This window comes from Ptychodera flava, chromosome 13 (assembly GCF_041260155.1).
Source record: "Ptychodera flava strain L36383 chromosome 13, AS_Pfla_20210202, whole genome shotgun sequence".
Lineage (NCBI taxonomy): Eukaryota > Metazoa > Hemichordata > Enteropneusta > Ptychoderidae > Ptychodera > Ptychodera flava.
In genome coordinates this window covers 16,272,375-16,299,916 of record NC_091940.1, presented here as the reverse complement: position 1 = coordinate 16,299,916, position 27,542 = coordinate 16,272,375, and the positions used below count along the sequence as shown (strand labels likewise).

General features: G+C 36.8%; 1 protein-coding gene across 2 annotated transcripts in view; it reads right to left on the bottom strand.

The window, feature by feature from the left end:
- The window catches only part of LOC139147586 (TOX high mobility group box family member 3-like), a 129,148-nt gene that overhangs the window by 51,788 nt on the left and 49,818 nt on the right, over positions 1 to 27,542 (bottom strand). The window contains exon 1 of one of the 2 annotated variants that reach the window (XM_070718715.1): positions 26,209 to 26,753. The exons of the other annotated variant lie outside the window; for it this stretch is intronic. Within the exon in view, the coding sequence (XP_070574816.1) occupies positions 26,209 to 26,277 (69 nt within the window). The 5' untranslated portion in view covers positions 26,278 to 26,753. Of the gene's footprint in view, positions 1 to 26,208; positions 26,754 to 27,542 lie in introns of those variants that run through there. 2 annotated transcript variants of the gene reach the window in all.

Genomic DNA, 27,542 nt, shown 5'->3' with positions numbered 1-27,542 from the left:
CCCTCGACTTTATCAGTGGGCACTAAAAACTGTGTCACTGCATCCTTTTTGCAATATGAATACTATGAGAAACTAAATTTTTATTTTTCTTGGCCTTATACATGGGAGTCTATGGACTGCCTTATACCACAGGCGACCCATTAAGTATTACTGAGTTATTTCACACAGTTTTCTCTATCATTTTCTCTTCTTTCTTCATGCTCTGAATGATCGGAATAAATAAAATAAGTGATTTATATAACCTAACCTAGCCTCTGTGACTCTTATTTATTTTACACTCCATTACAAGGACATATATCTCTCATACACACATGCTGTAATTAATTAGTCAACACAACTAATTATGCTAATCCGTGGACTTATCAGGTATTTTACGGGTTGGTCAACATCGCGAAAGATAGGATTGGTACCTTTTTCATTAACATCACTATCTTTCTGATGTTGACCAACCTCTGATAAGTCCACGGATGAGCATAATTAGTTGTGTTGACTAATTAATTACAGCATGTGTGTATGAGAGATATACGTCCATGTAATGGAGTGTAAAATAAACAAGCGACCTAGCGGCCGATATAGCTCCGCTGTGTTTATGTAGAGAATAACTATTTTTGACACATGTTGATGAAGAAGGTGGAAATCTTTGATAGCTCAATGCAGTGGCCACAGAAAAGTGGCTAAAATAAGCTGCAAAAATACACATTGAAGATTTCATCATACTTTGAATATATCACATTGGATCATCCCTAAGAACATGCCAACCAAAGCTATCTGATGAGTAGATTTGTGAGAATAAAATTTTCTGACCAAAAATGGCAACAATTGCCCCCAAAAATAAAAATTGCAGATTTCATCATAATTTTAAAAGATCAAATTTAGTTCATCTATAGAAACCTGTATACCAAATTTCAAAGCTGTTACACCAGTACTTTTTGAGAAACACATTTTTTGACCAAAAATGGGAAAAATTACCACAAAAATTCAAAATTGCAGATTTCATCATTATTTCAATATATATTACTTAGCTCATCTGTAGAAACCTGTATACCAAATTTCAAAGCTATCAGACCAGTACTTTTTGATAAATACATTTTTTGACCAAAAATGGCAAAAATTGCCCCAAAATTACAAAATTGCAGATTTCATCATAATTTCAATAAATATCATTGAGGTGATCTGTGGGAACAACTTGCAAAGCTATCAGATGATTAGTTTTGGAAATACACATTTTTTGACCAAAAATGGAAAAAATTGCCCCGAAAATACAAAATTGCAGATTTCATCATAATTTCAATAAATATCATTTAGTTCATCTGTAGGAACCTGTATACCAAATTTCAAAGCTATCAGATGAGTAGTTTTGGAAATACACATTTTTTGACCAAAAATGGCAAAAATTGCCCCAAAAGTACAAAATTACAGATTTCATCAGAAATTCAATATATATTACTTAGTTCATCTATAGAAACCTGTATACCAAATTTCAAAACTATCAGACCAGTACTTTTTGATAAATACATTTTTTGACCAAAAATGGCAAAAATTGCCTTAAAAATGCAAATTTACATATTTCTGCACAATTTGAACAAATCTGAAATAGATCATCCCTAGGGACATATGTACCAAATATCAAAGCTATCTGACTGGTACTTTAAAGTAGAAGATTTTTAAAGATTTTTTTACCAAAAATGACAAAAATTGCCTTAAAAATACAAATATGCAAATTTCACCATGATTTGAACAAATCTGACTCAAGTCACCCTAAGTAAACTGCATATCAAATTTCAAAGCAATCATGTAAGCGGTTTGAGAGAAGGAGATTTTTTTACCAAAAACACCAAAAATGCCCCAAAAATACAAATATGCAAATTTCACCGCGATTTGAACAAACTTAAGTGAGGTCACCCCAAGTGAACTGCATATCAAATTTCAAAGCAATCGAACTTGCGGTTTTAGAGAAGAAGGCAATTGTTGACAGACGACGGACGACGGACGACGACGACGGACGACGACGACGGACGACGACGGAGAATCAGCCTATTTGATAAGCTCCGCGTCGCTGACAGCGGAGCTAATAAAGAGTTGCAGAGGCTAGGTTAGGTTATATAAACCATTTATTTTATTTACTCCGATCAGTAAGAGCATGAAGAAAGGAGAGAAAATGATAGAGAAAACAGTGTGAAAATCTCAGTAATACTTTATGGGTCGCCTGTGCTTATACATGGGGTCTATGGAGGTGAAAACTAATGTGAAAATCTCAGTAATACTTTATGGGTCGCCTGTGCTTATACAGGGAGTCTATGGACTGCCTTATACATGGGGGTCTATGGAGGTGAAAACTAGTGTGAAAATCTCAGTAATACTTTATGGGTTGCCTGTGCTTATACATGGGAATCTATGGACTGCCTTATACATGGGGGTCTATGGAGGTGAAAACTAGTGTGAAAATCTCAGTAATACTTTATGGGTTGCCTGTGCTTATACATGGGAGTCTATGGACTGCCTTATACATGGGGTCTATGGAGGTGAAAACTAGTGTGAAAATCTCAGTAATACTTTATGGGTTGCCTGTGCTTATACATGGGAGTCTATGGACTGCCTTATACATGGGGTCTATGGAGGTGAAAACTAAAAAGTCCTCTAACATGGCCAAATTTGATCGCATTGTGAAACAAATCGACGTGCATCTGTATGAGGTAGGGTACTATCCTTGAACCAAGTTTGAACAAAATCGCTCCAGGCGTCTATGAGATATCTGGGTGAACGGACGGACGCACAGACGCACGCACGCACACACGGACGCACGACGGACGGACGCACGGACATGACCAAACCTATAAGTCCCCCGGACGGTGTCCGTGGGACTAAAATCAAACCAATAAACTAGATGAAAATTTACTCAGAAAAACCTGAAATCATTTTATTAAACTACACACTATGTTATTACCATGTTACTTTTAATAATATGAGGGCGTTCAGTTTTTAAAAGCATTGTAGAACTCCCGGGAAGGTAGAACTGCGGATATTCGACAATGTACACAAAATCTAAACCAAAGCAGCTTGACCCTCCTCACACCGTGGTGCCTTGGTCTAAATCTCCATTGTTTCCGATGGGCATTGGACTGTTACACTTGAAATTTGGGGTTGAAAGCACAATCATAAAAAGGATCCAGTATCTGACAAATCTATTTTATTAAAAATTCAGATGTGTGGAGAAAAGAAGTGCAGGAAGTCAGTCCTTGATAAAACACTTTACGCCGCTTGAACCCTTCCTCAATCAATGCCTCAAACCATCTCTACCTACCTACCTGCCTATTTGTAATAAATGCAAATCGTTTTCCAGAAATATCACAGTACCCGGTATGTCTAGGATCCTAGGAAATACATAACGAAACATACAATAGTTTGTTTTTTGTGCTCCATTAAAACAAAAATAGCATCAACAACGCAGCACTGACAGTGATTGATGAGCACTGCAACAACTTTTTCAATTGAGTATGAACATCAACAACGTACAAAAAACCACATTTATTAGGAGGTTAAAAAAGTCTGCTTTTATCGATATTTTTCGTCTGTAAGAACACTGGATAAACATGACTGTATTTATGACCCAGTGTTTGTGACGTTATAGTTGCATGTTTTATGGTCGAGCATAAAGCAATCAAGATCTGTGTATTCGTCAAAGCCATCAAATAGCAGTGCATAAAGTAATACAACCCACCCTTTGGCTTGCAGGCCATTGGTGGTTACGAGATCATCTTGTCAAGGTGTGATATTTTCATAAAACACCAGTTGAAGCTAGGATGCATACAATTATGACTTCATCACTGTCAATGCAAATATTTTCTGTTTTATGGCCATCCACTCAATAATTGGATTATTGGGGAACGGCCTACCATACAAGCGATAAGATGTAAACTTTCACACAAACTGCAAGCCACAGTTGGATTCAGCATAGAATTTTATTTGGGCACGGGGGTATTTTATACATAAAACTAATTCACTGTTTTGGAAAAGAAAATTACAATACAGAGAGTAAGTCTGGTGAATATGACTTGATAAACCTTCTTTTAGAGATCAGTAAAAGGTTAAAAAATAATAAACATAGGGCCAAAGTCCCTGAAGCTACTATAGACATGGATACAAAATTAAGTATTTCCTAACTGTATGAAATTATCTCACTAAGGTCATCCTAGGGACTTGTAAACCAAATATTAAAGCTGTCTGACCAGCGGTTTTGAAAAACAAGCGACTCAACAGTTGACAGAGCTCTGCTGTGCTATGTAGAGAATAACCTTTTGTGACACATGTATTGATGAAGAAGGTGGATATCTTTGATTCAGGATGGCCTGACCAAATATGGAAAAAAAAATTCTGTAAAAATACAAATTTGCATATTTCATCACAATTTGAACAAATCTAAGTTGGGTTATCCTTAGGGACCTGTATACCAAATAACAAAGCTATCTGACCAGCGGTTATGAAGAAGAAGATTTTTTACCAAAAACACCTTTTTTGGCATTAATTTGCCTATTTTCAACAATATCAAAAAATTAAAAAAAAAAACTTTCTCAAAATCATATTTTTCATCTACACAACAAATATCAAATCAGTAAGTACTGCGGTTCTCAAGATATTTGAGTGGACGGACGCCTCACAAACGGACATACATACATACATACATACATACATACATACAGACTGACGCCGGACGCCGGACGGATACCCATCCCAATAGCTTCTATAGACTATGCTAAAAAAACAGCACTCTATGGAAATTAAAATTGAGCATGCTGGACGCTTTATACATGTACATTATGGGGATAATTTGAAAGGTTTCACTTTCAGGTCTTTCCACGACCAGGATGAAAGAACAAAATTCCGTGTGGCCCGCATCAGTCTTAGTAGACTGTTTGTGAATGGTACTTTAACTCTTTATTAAACCACTTAATGAATCTGCAAAAACAGGTGTATACCAATAAATACTTTACACAATGACATGATCACTTCAATCAAGCTGCTGATCAGTTCAAAATTCTTCCGATCAGTTCAAAATTCTTCCTAGTGTCATCTTGTACAGTATTAAATCTACTCTGTTGTTATTAAGAAAAAGGTTAACCTGCCTGCCTGGACTTACCACGGACAGATTTTCTAAAATCAATGTTAATATTAGTGTACCCAGCAAGGAAATTGCTGATTGGGGTTAGCTGACCAAATTGTCAGAACATTTCTCACAGTGTTGTTTAAGAAGAAAGTCAAAATGTTAGCTAGGTATACGGTATCTATTGTGGAGAATGGAAAGAAGTGGGCTAGAATCATGAGACTGATATAAAAGAAGATTTTCACATCCTCAGAATGCTCCGTGTGTTTCTAGATACTAACCATTGAATTGGGTTACACTCATGCTCGCTTTTTGTCAATTCCATTGGTGACGCTGTAAAAAATTGGATGTTTTGCGGTAGCCTATCGTAGGAACTGTTGACTTGCGCAAATTTTTCATCCAATCAAAATATAATAACATGTTGAACAAAATAACTGGAAATGTTTCTGTTACACATATTTAGTTTGACTGACGTTGCTCTATGTTAAGGTAGTATGCACCTCGAAAGAGAAAGACTTAAACTTTTGCTCTAACTTTCCTCAAGGAATCTTTCAATCATTTTCTTTCAAAGTCAAGAACAAAAATAGGGGGGTCACCATGCAAATTTTGGTACTAGAGAAACAAATTACCAAAGATTTACCGATATTAGAAATTCAAAATGGCCGCCATCCCTGTGTTAACTCCATGGAGAAAAATAAAAATATTCGAATTTCGAAAAACTAAGCCGGTGAAAAGTTTTTTTCACCAAGACCTTTAAAATGAACCCCCACATGTGGTATATCAGAAGAGAATTGTAAAAGTTTGAGAGTCCGAATGTCTGTCCCCGAGGTGCGTTCGACCTTAAGGTGAGGGGGGGGGGGGGTTTAGCTTATTTTGCATATATATAGCTGTCAAGAGTAAAGTGTATCAATGAGACACCAATAAAGCTTCAAAAGCTTCATAACAGAAATTGAACAAATAGTTCTAAGTCTCCTCTGTGTATTCCTGTCATATAGAAACAGCTGACCGTTTTCCTAATCAATAAAACAAACAGAACGGCTATCCGGCACGTTTGTAATATAAACTCTCTTGATGTAAAAAGTCAAAATCGTTTTAGCATCTGAAACATAAAACATATAGACGTACGGCACTGAACTCAAACAATAATTACATCGGACACCAATATGTATATTAGCATATTATTAGCGTTCTCAAATGATAGAGTATTTGAAGACGAAATCAAAGGAAACATGGATGCATTCACAGTTGTGTCCTTTTGACATTCTACGGTAATACATTGTAGATGATTATTGACATTTCCATTGTTGTACTGTAGAAATATTCCAATGATGGAAAAAAGAGGTTTAAATTTCTGAACACTTTGTGTAAGGTTTATTTGCCGGCAAACTGATAATTGACTGCGACAGTGGAAATGCTATCACATGGATTTTCACCTGAAAGCCCCAAAACACTCTATTTTTAACTAGAACTGACCTAGTTCTTTTCCTGTTGCTTGGACTCGGAGAAGAGAACTTTTTTAACTTGAAATATTCAAATGTCATGAAAGGGAAAAAATAATGCTTTATTTAACTTGGAAGGATGTATCATTTCCAGTTCAATATCGATATTCAAAATCAACTTTTGTCCAATGTCGATATGGTTAATTTCAGTCAAAAAACAATTCAAGTGCTGCTGCAGTTTGAATGGATTGTATCAGTTTAAGAAATGAAAATCTGAAAAATGTGGTCACTTTTTTCCGATGGATCTATCATTGGGAAGTAAGAATCATAATTTTAGAGGAGTGTGTGTGCTTACACTGTGATGGCTTTAGAGAAAGACACAATTAGAACTGAAACTTTCCTTTGAGTGTTGTAATTTTTACCACCAAAATTTCAGTGTAACATTTTACCAATCTTTATGAATTTTTCTGTAATTTTTGGATAATTTTGGATCAAATCGACATAAAATTTCAATGGCTGCCATTTTTGACCAATATTTTGGGAAAAATCTGAAAAAATTGTCTAAATCTGAAAAAAGTTGCTGGCTATGTCATATTCTATAAAGGCAACAAAAGTTGACTTTGGCATAATGCAACAGTAGGCATGTTCAACTAACAAATTCAAATACTTTCCCATTACAGTGCTAGTTATTCTCTCTCCTAAATTTTTTTTAAAATTCAACAAATGTGTTAAAATCTCACTGGCAGGTTTCCAGGGACCTTGGCATTGACCTGGTTTCATATTTTTGAAATGAAAAATAAATACACACATGCACAAACAACAGTGATACATTGTACAAATACAGTTACACTCCCCGGAGTAAAGGACAACTAATAGCCACTCTCATCACATTGTGATGACATGATTTCCAAGAGATACCTTTTTGATGGCTTGATAAAATTCATGATTGAAAAGCGATAAGAACCAGGGTCACTCCATCATCATAGACGTGTTGAATTAACACATAAAAAATGACTTTCATTCGCCCTCCCACACCCTCTGTAGTCAGTTCTACCCTTCACAATTATTGTAAAAAAAGAGAAAACGACACACAAAAAGAATCATTGGATGAAGGCAAGAATCTGTCACTTTTGGAATCATGTATGTGACCTTGCTCATGTCATGTTTTAGAATCCATTTCCTGACTACAGCGCAACTACTGGCAACTACCGGTACTCATCTTCATTTTTGTTTGTGGCTCAAATTTCACGTATAATTTTCATGTCTATCTATCTTGTCGCTTTAATCAAGATCCCTGTCGACCAGAGCGATTCCTCCTGTTCAATCTTCACTGTAGACACCCATTTTTTAAAACTCCTTTTCAAAATAATAGCATATATTTTCTAAAAGAAAAAGCTCTCCATGACCTGCTTTCTGATTTCAAGGTCAAAGGTCATGCACACCCAATTTTTCATTTGTGCTTCCACAATCATGAATATACTTGCTTTTAGAAAATTTGACTCAGGAAAACGACAGCATTTACGTTATAAGCTCATGTCAGCAGAAGTATTCAGCACTGAACATTACCTTGGAAACTCAACGCAATAATTTATGGTCTAAACTTAGAGTAAAATTTTCGCATGAAGAGTATAACCAAGGCCGCACCAACACTATTATTTGAATCAGTTTATAATCAATCATGTTCATTGTTCATTCAAACACGCTTAACAACCAGACTTTCATTGCAAATAAAACTCTCAAATTTACTTTAGTCAATGAGGAAACATGAAGCACAGCTGAGAATGGCACTTTCAAACTGGGTTACCATGGCAACAAGTTTACTTGTGACAGAAATTGTGTCTGCAATATTAATCTTCCACAGTAGGGCCATCCAAAAGGGAAAAATTAGCTTTACAGAAAAAATATAGCTTATTTCTCACCCGTACATTATTTTGAAAGTACAGACAAGATAATGAACCAGCCAGAGATAATTAATGCATAATAAGAAAATAATTTCTTAAAACTGTAAACTTTTTAAAATTTTTACCGAAGTGCCAAGTGATAAAATTTCTCATTTTCGCATTTAGAGACATTTTGTTGAAGTCTCCTCTGCTAACATATACATGACCATATTCCACACTTCTTGAGGGTTAACAAAAACGTAATTGATTTAAGTTTCAAAAGATTTATTGAAATGCTGTTGTCACAAACCCATAAAGGAAACGCGACCCGGTACGTTTTATTATTCAATTCAGCCTCCACTTCATTATTTCATAAGAAGTCTTCTAAAAATGCGTGATAAATATGTATCCGTTCAATTTATGACGGACTATGGTTTTGTCCTCTCTTATCTGTCCAGCATCTCGGCACGGTACACATGGATATAAGAAATCTTCATTTATTTTTTACACATCTACCTGACCCCGGATGGGTCCCCGAGGATTCCTCTACAGCTGTTAATTGCTTTCTTGTAATCAGAATGAATCCATCATTCATAATATGAAATTGTCACGGTGGGCTCTCCTTTGCCAGCTTGATCACAGGGGACCGGTTTCTAATTCCACTTCTATGCAGTGGAGATTTGCTGTGCCCTCGGGGCAAGTGCACCTTTGTCCAACCCTGTACTCTGATGGGTAAATCTATAAGGCACATCGGCGAGTGGGAAAACGTGTCAACTCTCAAATAACCCCACAATGCCAATATCTAACAGAAATGACTTCACAGCAGGGATTTCACATTATGATCCTATGATTGCTACACAGAGCCCCTTTACTACAACAAATAAAGAGAGTGTATTAAAAAAAATAGATAATTAAATAATACCCTGCTTTGCCAATAAAAAAGATGCCTTTTTCTTTAAATGTGTTACTTATCAAATTTCAGAATTTTTTTCATCACATTTTCAATCCATATTTATTTTTCTCGTAACCATTTTATTTTTCTCTTGATTTTACCTATTTTATTTGTAAACTCAAATGACACACACTTTCAAAAATACCTAAAGCAGTAACAAGTGGAAATTTTTCATTTTATATTCCCACTGTTCGGTAGCCGCATTGTATAACATCGTAACGCACTGTAATACACAGCTCAGCATATAGTGTGGCAATGTGTTTTTACAGTAACTGCTGCACGAATTTCATTTTCAGTGATCATGCAGATCACAGTAGACTGAGACTTTGAGAGTTTTTATAATGATGGTGGCACTTTGCGCACCCCTAATAAAAAGCATTTCGCCACGACAGTGTGTACGATTCCATATCGAACGTATAATCCATCTGTACCATCCAGCACATCACTTTACAAATCCTCTCACATGGTTTTTCTGACTCTTCTGTATCATTGACGGTTTGAACTTTTTTACTCTGTCTAATCTTGCTCTACTTACGCTAATCTTCTGTGCAAGAGAAAGGCGCCGTTTTCAATCCTATTATATCCACATTGTTCTTAATCTCTATTCAGTGTAATCGCAATACTGTTTGCGAAAATTTTCTCCAGGACACAGTGCCAGAAAAAATTACCCTACACGCGGACACTTTTCCTTTATCAAGACACACTTGCAAAATTTTTACTTCCATGGTTTTTGAAGGCTTTAGTACCTAGTACTACTAATGATTTTCCAAAGTCAAGTGCCGTGTATGAGAGACACTGTTTCAGGTACGGGAAATCTCTTCTGAGGTTAAAAAGTACTTCAACAATTTGAACATACGATTTGCAAAAACGAGGCATCCTTCTTTGAAGTCATTCAGGAAATACAGAATTTAAATGCATTGACCTTTTGCTTCGAGCTTCCATCAAACAACCTCTATCAATACTGATGAAAGAAAATTTTAAGTGAACATGTGTTGATTTCCGTGCTGTGGCAATCAGAAACTTCAACGTTGACCTTTAGCCTTGTGACCTTGCCATTAAACCGTGACCCCCAGCACCGGTAAATTCCCCCATGCTGATCAAACACACAGGCGATGGTGCACCAAAGGGACTCCTGAGAGCAAAAACAAATGTAATTTTGACTCACAGAGTTTAGTCTGATTGCTGGGTAGTGACTTCAAAAAGGTCTTTGTGACCGCCTTTTTCAAATCGTCTGAACTGCCTGTGTACAGTAGCAGACTGCAAAAAGTGGCAAAGTTCGAAGCCAAAGAGAGCCTGGCTGAATAAATCAGCGTATGCCACAATCTTCTGCCGCTTCACTTCACTTGTCAACTGTTAAGAAAAGCTGCGATACACAAATCATTTGTCTTGTCAATAAATTTATCCAACAGAGAGCGCATGTACAATATCACTTGTCAAGCATGATCACACTAAATCCTACTGTAGCACACATGAAAAATCGCTGTGAACTCAGAAACTCGCATCAACATTCACACATAAAATACCTGACATTCTACAAATATTGTACATTTCCTCTAAACCTTATCGATTCTCTATCCCCCCTCCAGTTTTATTTGTATTCACGGTATTTCTGCTTCTTGTTTGCAGAATATATTCCTAGGATATCAAACCTTGCTTGAACAGATACAAACATTGTTTTATATTTTCAGACACAGGCACTCATAAGCTAATATCTGCTAGTATGGACATTACATAAATGATTATCGAAAGCCACATCATTATACACAGAGTATTAAAGCTACACACCCTGAAATGAAGGTCATGGTTAAGGTCATAAGAACATAAGGTAGCTGCATCATTAAAGTATAGATGCATGCACAAAATTTATTTCAATTTGTATTCTTTATCGTCAAAACATTCTTAATATATACAAGGAAAAACCCCAACATCAAATTGTTTTCTTTTTATACTGCCATTTCCTGTTATATTAACCAGTTGAAAGAAAGAGTGCATTCGATGCTACTTTGCTAAATGTTTTTTGCACTACGTGAGAATTTTCAAATTCAAATGTGATATGCTTACTTTTTAACGACATGTCAGATTACATGAAACAACCACCCTGCTTACGATGCATTATCCGATCCAGCTATCAATAATAATTAGATATAAATATGACATAAACACAGTTCAACTGTATAATAACGTTATAAAATACCCCGTATTATTTACTAGTTGTTCAAACATGCACAATAGGGTGCACTGACTTACGGCTCCTGAGTTTCAGAATTGCACAATCGTCTAACCATGCTCTGCAGCGCGCAATACTGACATATCACACGAGAAATCAAAGTGACGGGAGAAGTAGCGACATGTTGTTTTGTCCTTGCATCACTTGATGTAATGTTTCTCCCCCAATCAAGTTGTATTGTATGATAAATCTGACAAAAAGAAAAAATTCAGTTTAATCTTCCAAATGTGTCTAATATATTCAAACACGTATGTAAATCATTTATCATCAAATACTTGTACCGTTCACATTCAAATGAAAACACATTACTAACAGTTTGCCAGAACCGAAAAATATTTCTGAAAGTTAGACAAATTACTTGGTGAAACGTGTTCTGTTGCTCTTCTTAACGTCATGAGAAAACAACCAATTTGTTTGAGGCTCTTTGTTAGGCTGCAGATTTCTAACAGAAAAAAAAAAGACATGACGCGTCGACTCCAGAATTATGTAAACAGCACGATTACTGAATATATGAGCAAGTGAGGCAGAAAGAAGACAATTCTCATCGCAGACCGCAGCCAATTGTGTCCTTATGGTCATCAAGTGACGAGGCTCCTGATTTCATCCCTCACTGCATGTTGCCTAGAGACAAGCATAGCTAGCGAAAACATACACTAATAACATTCAAACGCCTAATCCCTTCCACTCAAGAGCAAGGAATATTTTCCAGATTAACAACATCACACATTTCGCATTCAAACAACCAAAAAAAAATGCATAATTCTTCATTGTTTGCCGTCGATAAAAGGCAGCTTTTTGTTTATCTTGTTGCATCAATACAAATAATGGATGCTGCAGCTCCCCTGTCAGACCAGATGGCACTCGGCTAATTGCACCCGTGTTTCACTTGTTTAATTGGGTTCAATAGAATTAAACAAAGGACAAATACACGGCCATTGTCACTTTGTGGGGAGAGACACCACTCTGTCACGCGACATCTCTTCCCACCTCAGCTCTTTCACAGCCCAACTGCACCGTTCGTCCATTTGATTTTTTTGTGTTTTTTTCCCCGTAAGAGTTTGCACTTCTATTTTGGGGAGAGAAAATGGGGTTCCTCAAAAGTTTCAAGAGATTGACTAATTTTTAGACATCAACAGTCTGACCTCCCTCTACAAGTAGAAGGGGTACAGAACAATTTGGGTTCTTGTAAAATGCACCGGTAGAGAAATTAGAAGCATGGATATTTGTGTTATTAAAAGGCAAATGGCTGGACAGTTTTTACACTCAAAACACACAGCCATTTTTATATCAAGTTGACAATTCACTTGCCGCCTGAACTGCATGAGTGACACTCAAAAAGACACAAAAAACTAACACTGCCAGCATATTTATCGATGGAAAAAATCTGCGCCTTCTATCCTGATGTTGTGCATTAGAAGGATCCGAAGCACACAATCTGAATGGAAGATGTGTTACGACTATACCCATATCGGGGATAAAGGAGCCCATTTGTTTAAGGTAAAGATAAGGTTGTTTCACTTTGGCAGTGATGAAGAACCAGAATCTGATCAATCACACTCACTGCCTTTCAATGGTAGAGTGCGTACATGTTGTGCGACTGGCAAACATCCTAGTACGAAAATTGCAAACTCTCTACTGTGATGCTGCAGTCACCACCACAGCCATGCCGGATGCCTAATCTCAACTGCTACTTCAGTTTTCCTAACACATCTTGGAAATTACGAATGCTGTTGGGATGCTGATAATGTGAATTAAAAATCATGATGATTACATCATCGGTAGAATGCCCATATAAGGAAGCGATGACTTGGTGTTGGTTCACTCCTTGAAATTGAAAGACCTAAACTTTTACTAAACTTTCCTGAGAGAAACTTCAAACCATTTTGGACTTGAAAATTTGGTACCATGAAAACAAATTACCTGATAATGGACTTGGAATCCAAAATGGCTGCCATCTCTGTACTATATGAGGAAACAGTAAATTTTCGATTTTCAAATAATAAGACAGTGAAAACTTTATTTTCTCCTCGAGCTATAAAATGAGCCCCAACATGTGGTAGACCAGAAGGGTATTGTGAAAGTTGAATCCAAAATATCTGACTTGGGACATTTACCTTGAACATCATTCAAGCAGCAAAAAAAGCCACAACTGATGATTATGCAAATTATTATATATATACATACATATAGCGTGAGAGACAAAAAAGTTGATAAGAAGCTATGACAAGAAAGGCAGAGAAAAGACACACACACAAAATTTTTACTGAAAGACAAATAAGTGTTAAAGACCTGAATATCGCATCCATACTTGACAAAGTGCAGTTTAATGCCGTGTTTGCACATACAAATCTAATGGTTTGTCGACAGAAGATGATACAATTAATCTAGCATAGCTGTATACCATGCAGGAAAGCTACTAAATGTGTGAATACACTGTGAGTGTGTTTTTCTAGACATTAAAAAAAAGTTTTGCAGTTTATCATAAACTAGAGAAAAAAAGGGTCATTCATTTTGAAGTAAGCCGAACACTGCATCATTGTAAAGATCCCAATTAGGAAATCTAGTGATATATCTCTGTGATGATGACTCCGTGTCCAACTTCGTGCTTTGTTCACAGCAATGTTGGGATCATTCTGAAAGTGAATGTCCCAAAAATTTGCCAGATGGTCATTTTTAGTTTCACTACAAGAAACCCACAATTTGGACAGCATGTAACACCTATGATCTGACTTGGACTTTCAGATACCTGAGTTTTACGTTGACATAGATAAACCATCATATACGACAAGGAAGTGTTTGAGTGTATGTTTATGTGTGCATGCATATATTATGAAAATACCTCTGTCCATGAGTAGAGAGCATTGAACTTCAGGACATGAATCATTAAAAGTGCTATGTATCAAATTAGCCAAGGGTCAATGTCCTTCTAACAATATCACATTTCCCATGGTCAAATGGAAAATTTCAAGGAAAATTTCAGAATATACTGTCTCTATTAGTTGTCCTTGATCGTGTAACCTGCTCAGAATTCTGTTACAGTTGACTTTGAAATAAGTGAGATTATAATATGTTTGACTCAAATATGGCAATCTTATCGGCTAGAGCCAGGGTTTATCTTCTCAACAAGAAGACCTGCGTAACATTTGGAAGCTCGCACAAATTTCGAACTCCAGCTAGAGAACTCAACGCACCATTATGTCGGACAGGTATACGGCTTAGGTTGATTTGATTGTTAAATTTTAATCTGTGCAGCTCGATGAACTCTCAAATGAAGAGTTTGTACATGTAGCGACAGCGACGTAACAACAACATGAATTTTTAATTTCTTGTTGAGTGTTTTTCAAGCAAAATTCTTCAAGTTGGATGTGTAAGTGATGCTTTGCGTTACCATATGGAATCAACTATACAGGTGTGCATGCTCTGAAAAGTTCTTTTTAGAGTTATGTTGAGGCTGGGCTCCTGAACCCTCGTCCAAACTTGGTGTCCCAAATAACAACATTGTCTACTTGTTCTTAACTTTATCATATTATAATGAGGTTATAAACAGCGCGCTTGGGTATTTGGTTGCGGATATTAGACCTCTGGGGTGAAAATTAGCATATTTGGGTGAAATACACACGTCGCTTCACCTGGTGATTACTTCCAACCAAATATGCTAAAATGGAATTAAAAAGAGGAATTCTTCCGCTTTTGGGGATAATTCCTTTCTAGGTAGAGGAAAGGGAAAACAGGATATACCTAGCATACATAATGTGTAAAAATCATAGTGCAGAACTATTCATATGTGGGAGTGTACTGTCGATCTTTTATTGCTCATCATTTCACAGTAACCTACATGAAAAAAGAGCCGCTATCCATTTTCCCTAGAACAAGTCTCTTTTGAAAATTTCCAAATGGCTGAAACGACAGCAGCAAATGTACAAGCGCATCAATTATTACCGTGATAATTGTACATGACGCTGGAGAAAGCATTTTGACTTAAAAACGCAATTTGTGCATTGCCTAGGGCCATTCTCTTGGACGTATGGATGTCTCCGCGATACAGAAGCGACGTACAGATGAGAACGATGATGCACAACTTACTCGACAGAAGTGATTCACTTCGATTGATGTGAGGGTTCACACTCTTGTACCAATCTCCTTCTGTCGGCCTGCAAAATTTCTGGCGGGTTCTCACGAAAGTTTTTCTTTTATGAGTTAAAACTCTGAATTCTCAAAACTTTCCGTACAAATTCAAGACAGCCATCCTGAAAGGACAGATAGTCCACGCAGAAGTTGAACTGGCATTAACCAATCTACAATGAATAATGAACATCTTTACTGGTAATTTTTCATCCTTGGAAGCTTAAGTAGGATGATGAGCTATGTACTTATCATCAATACTTTACAAATTTCAGATTATTCATGCCTCGTGTTCTGAGGAGAAGTTACCATTTTTACAAATTTTACTTCTTTCAATCTTTCTTGATTTAAAAATCAGCTATATTAATTCTTCCACTCGTGAATGGTTACATCAAGAAATTAAACATGTATGGAACTTTGATTTTTTTGAGTCTTTTTGATTAATTTCAAAACATTTGAACTGTCTGTATGATACAAGGACATTTTTGAAATTGAAATTTGCATATGATAACAACTAGGAGTGATATGGAAGGGGGGAGGACAGAGGGAGGAAGAGCCATATATTTTAAAATCTACTATAATTTTGCAAAGACAATCTTTGGTCAAAAGTTGTAAACAGAGAATGTCTGATATAAGAGTGTGAGCAAATTTGAAAGTGTTAATGAAACTAGTCCTCTGTGGAAATTATCTGTACTTCTGATTTTAAAAACTTAAACACACATGAAATACACTAGGAATGACAAAAAGCAAAACTACAATCAATACAGCTCAGTAGGTGCTTCAGTGAATATACAGTCAGTTACATTCATGTCTTTTTTCTCCCGTTAAGAAGCTTATCGAACAGTAATTATGTTTGTTTTAATTTTCTGTTTTCGCATTTACGACTATTTTATTTTGCCACAATAACCTTCAAAGAGACGCTTGGAATAAAAAAAGTTGTTTTTTTTCATCTCCCCGCCTATCCCCTTGTCCCGATAAATGTTAAAGGACTAAACCTTTCGTGTGTGTGTAACTGTAAGATGTAGTGTGTAACTGTAAGATGCATAGTCAATGTTTACACTATCACTAAGCCTATTGCCAATTTACTGATAGCAGCTCAAGTACACTTGGCAGCACTGGACAAGCACAAAGTTGATGCCCTGCTATATGACCTTTGAACCGACGACACAAACAGATTGACAGGGAAGTCAGCTAAAAAGTTTATAGAAGTAATTTAACAGATGGGGGGGGGGGGGGGGGGGGTGCACTCAGACTCGCTTTAATAGCTTTCTCAGTACTGTTATACTTCAAAGCAAAAAAAAATTAAAACCAAAGTTAAAATAAATAAACATAAGATGATGAATCAATACGAAAATTTAAGCGAATTCATGACCACGTTCTTCTTTGTGCATGTCACAACCTGGTTTTCACAGTCAATAATAACATTCACATATACATTGTTAATGAATTCACATTCAAATGAACATTATGGTGAATTCACATTCAAATATCCACTGTCCAACGATTAACTGATTCATTACTCCAACGACAAAGCTACCTTCTACAGGTGTACAATATTTGGAAAACTTGAATCATCCTGTGTTACAAATACATATGATAATTATTTAATTAGAAGAGTTTGCGCTGTTGTGTTACCGTAAGACAGCCACAAAAATTTACACAACTCAAGTGTGTTTAATTGATTAAGGTTAACTAAAAGAAGCTTTTTGTAAGGTTAACCTGCTGCAAGCAAGTTCAATGTTAATTTACTGGTTGGGATAAAATTGAGAGACTTTGCATCGACTTGACACGTTTTGTATCAGTTTTTGTTCACAGAAAAAGCTGAGCAAACTTTGAAAAACGTTGTTTTCATGGCAAGAATAAATGAACGACATAAAGAGGCGTCTATTATCTAATTATCCCTGATTCTTAAAACCCTATTAATTTGCAAATGGGATGCAACGGCTAATTACATGCTAATTAGCAAATGAGAATAAGAAAAAAACAAACAATATGGTGATCCTCTTCATTAGCAAACAGGTGTAAGCCAAAGTTGAATCACAACACAGTCCCTCCACAAACAGGGGTTCAGTCACTTTTTTTGTCCCCCCTTTTTTGGAATTCTCAAGTTTGGAGGGGGGAGGTGTTTCTGTGATAAGGGTACACAGTTATATTTGAGTATCCATTGTCTTTTATGGAGACTGTATTGTTGAAAGCTCCGGGGTGAATATTTGCCGTTGAATTTGAATTGTCTGACATTGGTACTTTCAATTGACACAGAACAAACATTCTACAATATCTGTAAATTTGTCGAGCTCTCTCCGGGGCAAATCAATGTGTGGCCACAATTGTCTGGGGGGGGGGGGGGGGTCCATCTTATCTGTCTGAGATCAAAGCTTAAACTGATCATAATGAAAGACACAGTGGCTAGAAAGCAACTCCCTGGGATGGAATGTTCTGGATGCAAAGATCTTGACACTGCATTTTAATGAGCAAAGAAGGGTGTCTGTCTGAGACTCAGAGCCAAAAATTGTAGCAGGAAGTATTTAATGGACTACCGGTAAAAGTTACTGGGTGCACAGTGGGTAGGGCAGAAGGTGTACCTAAAAGCTCCATTTCGGAGGCAAAACGTTTACCAACTGTCTGCCAAGCATAGATGCACTCGTGGTCAAACAATTTCAGAACTTATGCATGCAGTTGCTTTTCAAAAAGATTTTTTACCATTGCAGCACTGAAATTCAAATCTGAGAGATATTCTCCTTTACTCTCCTCTATGTTTTTTCTCATATTATCATCACTATACATACACTATACCTGGACTATACATAGACTATACCTAGACTATACATAGTCTGGTATTGACACATCTATTGATGGTTCTCCTGTGAATTCAAATTAACTTTGGTTAAGAATGGCAAAGCGGAAATCCTACGTTGTAAATGCAACTTCTTAGCACAAAAAGGCATGTGTGTATCTGTGTGTGCACACCTGCGTGTGCCAGTGAGCCTGTATTTACACATGCAAAAAAAGACACATTGAAAAGTATGGGGAACCGGAGTAAAGATTTGCAAGACACACGGGATTTCATGGCAACGAAATCACGACCAGATGAAATCTGTCGTAGCACAGCGATGGAAGAATGGAAGCATTTTGATGCAAGTCAGTGAAGTTCGTTGCTATGATCCTGTAGAGCACAATGCCCGCTAAGGAAATAACATCTCATCGTAAAGACTGTGAACTCTGACACACATATCTTGCTTCACATGGGGAACAGATATTTTGAGATCCGGATTTAATACCTGGAGTGACAACTAACAGCTGAAAACATACTGCATCCGGTTTAAGATCACCTGACAGAAGAGTCACAAAATGGGTACTAGGATTTGGGAAAATTCTCATAAATATATAGAAATAAATCATTAGAGTTCAAATCTTATAGCAGCAATGTTAACTTTTCAAAATACTTAATCTCTTGAAACTAGGAACACCTGTCTCTGGAAAAGTTATACGTGCATCACTGGTGAAATCCCTCGGATCCAAAGGTGTTACACTAAAAGTGAATTGAACCAAAGGACTCAAGTACTACCATATTTTAGAGAAAGACTTCCACATCAAAATATCTTTAACATGCTCAACTCAGTGTGAAAAGATCGGATTGATGCCGAACAATAGTCAGAGATGTTTACTGTTGAAGTATCAACATTTCTCTTTTGTTGGTTTGTTATTTTCAATACTTGAATTTTTCAGTTTTTCACATCTTTGGTGATGTCTTTGCATCAGCGCAATAAAAAAAAGACATCCCAAAAAATTCAAAATGGTTCAAAAAAAAGATCAAGTTTTGTATTAGTTAATGTATAAAGTGTACTTTAGGCAGTACAAAAATTTTGAATTATTCAATTCTTAGCATCACATTTTCATGAAGAAACCGGAAGCTTCCTTCCAAACAAGATAAAGTACTGTGAAAAATATGAGAAAAAAAATGAGCTGAAATTGAAAATATATTATATTAAACACAAAGTGTAGACTATCCGTCGCTGTGTATATTTTGTTCATTGCACTTTATGTTCAGTTAAAAGGAAAACACCACATCACAAGGCAAGGAAAGTTCTAATCGTAAAAGATTTTATCTATCACCTGAGTAGGGAATTCGCCCGCAGGCAGAGACAAATTACTGTCAACATGAGACAATTTTGACTGGCTGAAAAAAATTTGAAAGGAGCTCTGGCACCAGCGGAGGATCATGTTCTAATACTGAAAAGGAAACGTATGACAGACAACAGAAAATAACATTCCCTTTGTTGGGAGTTTAAAGCTCTATTAGTTGTAACTTTTTTGATGTATTTTTTCCGTTTATTTTTTTCTGTCTGTTTGTAATACTTTTTCTTATTCTATGCTCATGTTGAAATGCCTAGTGTTTTAATTTGTACATACAGCCAGTGTGTAAAACATCTTATGTTGTTGACCGGTGAATCTGTTAGCAGCACAAACACTGCCCCTGTACATGGTTTGCAAGTTTCACTGACAAGGCCAAAACACTTTGACACGCTTTGGTGAGAGGATGAGCTTCTTTCCGGGATCAAAACAGTGAAAATATTACCAAAGCCACTTCCATCGTCCCTTAAACAGTCAGTTGACAGACGATTCCAATTTGTTTTTCGGATCACATGTTCACATGGTCCACACCGAGAGTATTTACACTGCCTATTATACACAAAATGTGGTCAATCCATCATACTTAAAGTAAATTTTGCCGACCCTAATTAAAAATATAAAAAACATCAAATTTATATTTAATAATGGCTGCGAGAGTCAGGAACCCCAGTGCTGACCAAACAACAGAGTAGGAGCGATTAACACAGCCTGGCAGATGTGTGTTGACTTTTCCACTACCATATGGAGGGACCATAAAATATGATATCATTTACTAAGCAAATTAATTGTGTACGCAATCAATCTTCGGGTACAGTTATTACGCTGTGATTATACCATAAATAACCTCCTATTGATCTGAAGATCTGCTTATGGTGAGATTTGTACCTGACAACTGCTTTTTTTTTTGTTTGGTGTGCGCGTGTGCCATCTACATAACGGATGAGCGAAGAGAGAGCATGTCACCTAGAGACCAAGTGACCATGAGATCATCTGGCAGAGATAAAGAAGACTTGAGCAAACGACAAAACCTCACAGTTGCGCATCTGTGCAGCCGGAACACCGCCTGCGGTGGGTTTCCTTGTAACTTTTTTGTCCTCAATCTACTACCAGTACTCTAAAATACTGCACGGTTCGCTCAAGGTGCCGTGTAATGACATAGGGGATTTGCAAAATTCTCCTTTATTTGCAAATGATGCATTCTAAGAAATATTGTTGTGGTGGTCCTGCAAAATGACAAAAACTATCAATACTAGGAGTCATCTGGCTCCACAGAAAAATTCCCACACTTGCTTTATATTTCTAATGACACATCGACTAATTTTTAATATTTGAGATATTAATCCTGCATTTAAAACAAGTCAAAACTTGTGCAATATAAACAGATAGCTTTTTTCCAATTGTCTGCTCTATGACCACAGCAATTGCCTCTCAGTTGGATTAGAAATCAATCTCAAAAAGAGCATTGACAGAAATTAGAAGATCTTACACATGTGTATTGACTGAAAACCCCAAACTGTATACACTGTAAGCTACTGTGTTCACCCGTAAGTCATTGCAAAATTGTGGTTGACATCGGACGGTAGATAAAGGCTCGGAAAATGAGAATGGAGAAAGGATGTTTAAACACGTCCCATGGCTGTAATCGCTGAAATCAAAGTATTGGGGGCTAATTTAATCTGTCATTGGATTAGTTATAACATTACCCACTTGCTAGCTGACGAGACAGTAGCTGTAACTTTAAATTATATTGTTTTTGGTCACTAATATGGTGTTAAATATCAGCCTCATTCCTTGTTCTACTCCACAAAGCGTGGTGAGATATACAATGTTGAGCTAATCAACTCAGTCTGTACATGTGTAGGCTGCATTGTTATTGTTGATGAGTGAATTTTAGTCCCTATTAAAATTCAATAGCAAATAGTGCATTTTAGAATTAGACATGCTGTTTTGACAAGTTAAATAGGTGTTTCAACACGTTAGTATGGAGAAAAGAAAAAGAATTTGCATTTGAAAAACAAAATAAAAATAGTGAAAAACAGTCATAAAAAGTCATAACTACCGTCCTTTTAATCATGGACCGTAGAGAAACTCTACAATCTATTGTAGAGCTGCAATTTTTCCCACCAAAATTTCGTGCAACATTTTACCAATTTTTATGAATTTTTGTAATTTTTTTTGATAATTTTTGACCAAGTGGACATCATATTTCATTTGCTGCTGTTCTTTATCAGAATTTTGGCAAAAATCTGAAAAAATTTGATTCTATAATGGCCACAAAAATTGACTTTGGCACACAAAGGGTTAAATTTACATTTTTATATAAACTACTGGCATTGAACACAAAGAGTCAAATAAACTGTGATGTAGAATTCACCTTTGATATGTGTGACATGATCAGGGAATCATTTGCCTACTGTATGTTTGCATGGCGATGGAACCTTCTATCATTTCTTGGCAAAGTAGTACTGTAGATACATCACACAGGGCGTTCACATCAACTCAACCGAGATCAATAAACAGATATGCCGGCTTCAACAAAATTATTGGAAGAGAACAAGGAATCTTTGCTACCTTGAACTTCTTCAATTTGCCTGTAGTCACAGCTCAAAGCCACTGAAAAGTTTTTTTGATTTATAGCGTTTGCCGGCAGCGAATTATCTACTGGAAAAAGAAGCATACTTCTCTCCCCATTATTCAAGTGGAGTGCCGTCGGAATGAAATGCCTGACTCTTATACAAAACTGTTGTAGGTTGAAGCCTTCAAAGGGTTGAGTATTTCATCTACTGTTGAACTTCTACTAAAACGTTTGGGAGCAAATTACAAAGTGTCATTTTTGAGTGTCAGTGTAAATTCTCAATACTCAGTATTTTCACATCTCGTCATCAGAGCTCAGCTCAGTATAGCTTGGTTCAATAGCCTGGTCTTTGGCTTTGATTCGTGAGATGGAAAAATTAATGAGAATTTAGAATTCTGATGTTTTCGTTCTACTGTCAGGTCACACAACATTCATAAAAACAAATAGCAAGAATAATTCTGTCATATTTTTATCTAGTACACAGCCCTTGTCAAACACGTCAACAATTTCTCATAGGGTATTACTTACACGGTAAACCAGTAAACCTTGACAGCAAAAAGTTCCCTTTGATGTCTGATTCAGTGACAATATGATAAGGCTTACTGACTTGGGCAAATACAAAACAACTAATATATGTACAGTAACGAATGAATACTTTTGCAAAGTTGCATGGGTGATGTGTCACTATGAACTCGTTTGACCCTACCCAAACTCATCCCCAACCATGCATGGCTTCAACTTGACAGTCCGAACTTGACAGCTGGGGTCAAATGATAGTCAAATTCGCACCTTTGTCCTACAAAACTCAAACTTTGCAGGGCACCTAAACACAAATACACCAATGCTTCCGAGCCTATAGAAAACTTACTGTAAAAATATTTCTATAACTTTACAGGCGACGATAGAAAACATGTTTTACGACAATGCTTGACAAACATTATCACGGAGATCTGATGATAACAGCAATCAAATCTATGATTGCTTGGATATAATGAGTACACAGGTATACATCAGTGTCAAATGGCTTATATGGAAAATGAGTCGTGTAAAGTACCTATCAGCTATTGTTTCATGTCGTAGAAAATCTGCTTGTATTACAGAAAAAACATCTGGCCTCTAGTAACTTTTGTGCCACTCGATACCATGGTTACTGACAGAAGAACCCTGATAGGTTTAAGTATGGTTTCATACTTGGCCTAAAAAGTCAATGAGGTAGATCGGGAGCCAAAAATGTGGCCAATCTGCCATTCTCTTTTATACTTTGACTTTTTACACTTCGTTCAAAAGGAGCATACGGAAATATCTTGCATAGTCACGCCATGCAAAATAATCAGACCATGACACGGGGAAAAAAGGGGAACAGGAAACAGCCATTAAAATGGTTAAGTAAGACATTTCCTGGCACAATTGTAAGTGGAGAAGAGACTTGAAAATATCAGGACTCGCAGGAAGGAATAAAAAAAAAAATTGATTTATTGAATGTAAATGTGATAATTGAAATTCAAAGAAAATAAGTGTTAAAGTAGATTTTCTTGAAATAGTTAGTACATATGGGTGGCATGATAAATGCGGATCAAGAGATGAAACAAGTAAAAAAGTATTAAAGGCCCAGTAACTGTCACTTTTGATGATCTTTTTTCCTTGTTTTTGTTTGGTATGTCTGTCGCAAATTTTTGTTCTACTCCGCAAAGCATGTCAGAACCCCTACTATTTAGCTTGCCAACACAGTGTCCATATGTGTAGAGTGCGCTGTTATTGTTTACATTCGAATTCTAATCCAGATCTGAAATTACTTGTCAACAATAATAACGCAGTCTACATATTATACAGGCAGAGTTGACAAGCTGAATACTGCGCATCTCGACACACTTTGGGAAGTACAACACTGGAGTTAAGACTGAACAAAACAATAATGAAAAAAAAATCATCAAAAAAGTTACAGCTTCTGGGCCCTTTAGACTGATTGATGGGAGCATCCCACTCTGTGTACTTTCCAGAATGTGTTGTTCAGCACCATTGTAAAGTGGTCTCATTTCAAGCATTCAGCAAGATTGAAGAGAGACACCGGACGACAAAGGTTTTTTCAACAGCCTCTCACATGGTAAAAATATTCTAGGTAAATATCAGGCGGTCACCAACGACACCATATCCATCATGTGTCATACAGAAAGGTATGCTTTCGCCCACCCTGTTTAAAGAGCCCAAGAATAGACCGATCACAGCTTCCTACTGAAGCATTTCGTCTAATTATATAATCGTATCAGGTATCTTCTTTTTTTTTTTGAGGGGAAAGTCCTATTGAAAATTTGAATTCACATGAATTGGGGTCTTGTTGACTCATTTGTTATTGATGACAAGGGTGGAGGGGGCTAGCCCCCCTCGAAGTGGTTTGTGTCCATTGTTTTGTGTGGTATAAACAGACCAAAACACTGAAAAAAACGGAGGCAAAGAGCTACTCGTAACTCATGCCAAGTAAAAAAAAGCTTTGCTGTCAGCCTATTAATAATTAAACTAAGTAGACTCAACAAAATTTTTTATCCAGTTAAAAGGAAATCTCTTACGTTTATGGTAAATATTTGAAAAGCTGTTTTCGTGGGCTATTCCCTTTTAAAAACCAAATCACATTTTCCTAGATGTTATAAATATTAGCCGATGAATAGGCCTTGGAACTGCTGAATGGGAGTTATCAGCATTGGGGGCAAAGCCATTCATAGCGGAGTGTGAACGATGATGCTTTATTAGTCAGAGTTTGACGAACCGAGATGAAATAACATAATTTCTTGGCGAGGTGAACGCTCTCCATAAAAAACAAAAATCCTGGAGAGATCCGGAGTTTACCTGAGCTGCAACGGCTCTTCAAAAAAAAAGGGAGGGGGAGGGAGTGGGGGCATAAATTTTCAGAACACTGAAGGAAAGGGTATGAAGAGCCATCGCTGAGGAGGACATGACCCCAATTCAGAAATGGAGGGGCTATTTTCAGGGGGACCTTTAAACTCAAGAGGAAGGGAGTGATCAGGTTAAAACAGCAACACTTGGCAAAGTGTTGCAGTAAACCAGGAGACTGCAAACCAAATAAAAACCTGATTAGGGTATCATCCATATCATCCCCATGGTGATAGATGATTAGTTGTCTGTTAATCCACTTGACCTTAACTTTTGTTTGCATAATTTTCACCTATAATCATATCAGGAAGTTGTACATTGTGAAAAACTTCCTCTCATTCTGTTACACCTCCCCCCCCCACCACTGAGTAAACCACTATAAAACTTTAAAAAATCATCATCTTTTTTTAATTTGTTACGTAGTGGTGTGAAAACCAGACTAATCTCTTGAAAAACTAATGTAGTTCTTTACGAGCAACAGTTTAAATAATTGCCATAAAAAAAAATTTTTAAAGTGATATCAAATCATATTTGCTTATGATATTACTCGTATTTCCTTTGTTTGTATTCATTCCTACCATGGAGCAGTTTTTCATCAGACACTCTAATTTAACAATTCAAAAAAAAATCACGAACAATGAAAATAAAAACCATTCAAGCTGTGACAGTGTTCTGGACAGGAAAATTTTACAAGGCAGAGAAGAATTCATTGTAGTGTGAGCTTGAATCGTTTTTCAAAAATTGTAAAGGATACTTTCAAAATAATCTAAAATGTCAATCATGTTAAAGTTTGGTGAATATAATGATAACATTTTTTGTCAATAATGTTCAATATCTACATACATACATATAAAAAAGGAACAAAAAAAAGAGCATTTTTTTACGCTTGACTTTTTCCTACCTTGAAGAGATACTGATCAAAGATCGTCGGTAACTCATAATCACCACCTACGCAGAAAGTAGTTTCCATAATTATTTGTTTTTCTTTCTCTGGAGGTGAAGACTGTTCAAGAAACGTCTTCCGTGATTTGATTCAGATACAGAAATGTTTACAGACTCATCGGAGCTTGCTGGCACACCGATGCACAAACCACAGGTTGAATTAAACCACTGGCAGGTCGTCCGTCCGTCCGTCCTTCCTTCCGCTCGGTTGACTGGTTGACTGGCTGGCAAACCCTGTCTACAGCCTCAGAAACGCTGTCACCAGTAACAATTATTCTGAACTTTCCGGGTACATGGAAGAAAACTATTTGGAGGGTGACCTACTGCCACAATTGCACTTTGCAGTGCAAAAATCCAGCTCTGGTTAGGCTCCAAACGATGTGATATTTTTTTTTTGCGTTTTAGTCAGCGTTCCGGCTCAAAATTGCTCTTACTGCGAATTATATTTTTTTTTAAAAATATCCGGATAGCACAGAAGTCTGTGACAGGGAGTTACTCCGGAATGAAGGCAACACCAACAAGTTAGCCCTTTGTGTAAGCGTAGACAAATCTACATACTAGCCAAAGGCACAGTCCACCTCCCAACAATAGATCATTCCTATTACTCATATCACCACGTGCCAGCCATGGAGTCTCACTCCACGCATACTACTTTAGCTCGCAGTAGATGTCTTTAAACGGCTCTTCCGTCGACCACTGCCACCCGCGACAAACAGCCACGGACAAAAGCCCCCCTGATAAGCTCATTGAACAGAAAAATTAAAGGGACCGGAGAAGCCACGATAGCATCAGAATTGAGAAAAACCAACAGAGAAATGTGGAAGCCATTCTACTTATAATAACTACACTCCCTTTCAAGTGAAATGAAAAACTATTTTCCTCTATTTAATCATGGCCGGCCATCTTTCGGACGCAGCAGGCAAATAAAAGTCTTTTCTTCTATACTACATCAACAAACAATCTCGGTAGCCGAATTTAAATGCAAAGGGGGCTGGGCAGAAAGAAAACGGGTGATTAAGACAACTGGCTTAATTAATCCTATCGGATTAGCATCGTTAAGCGTGAAATCATTTGAACAACATCTTGGACATATCAGCGAGAATCAGAACAGACAATGGGATTTAATTTTAAGTGAAGCCTCGACAAAGTCCGCTTTCTCTCAATTTTTTTATTGTTTGAGAGTTTTAAAAACACAGTGGTTTTCAATACTGAGTGTTCAGCATGGTTTTTTTAATGGACTTCCATACACAATGGCAACAAGTTGGTGAGAAATCTTCCATAAACACAAATGTA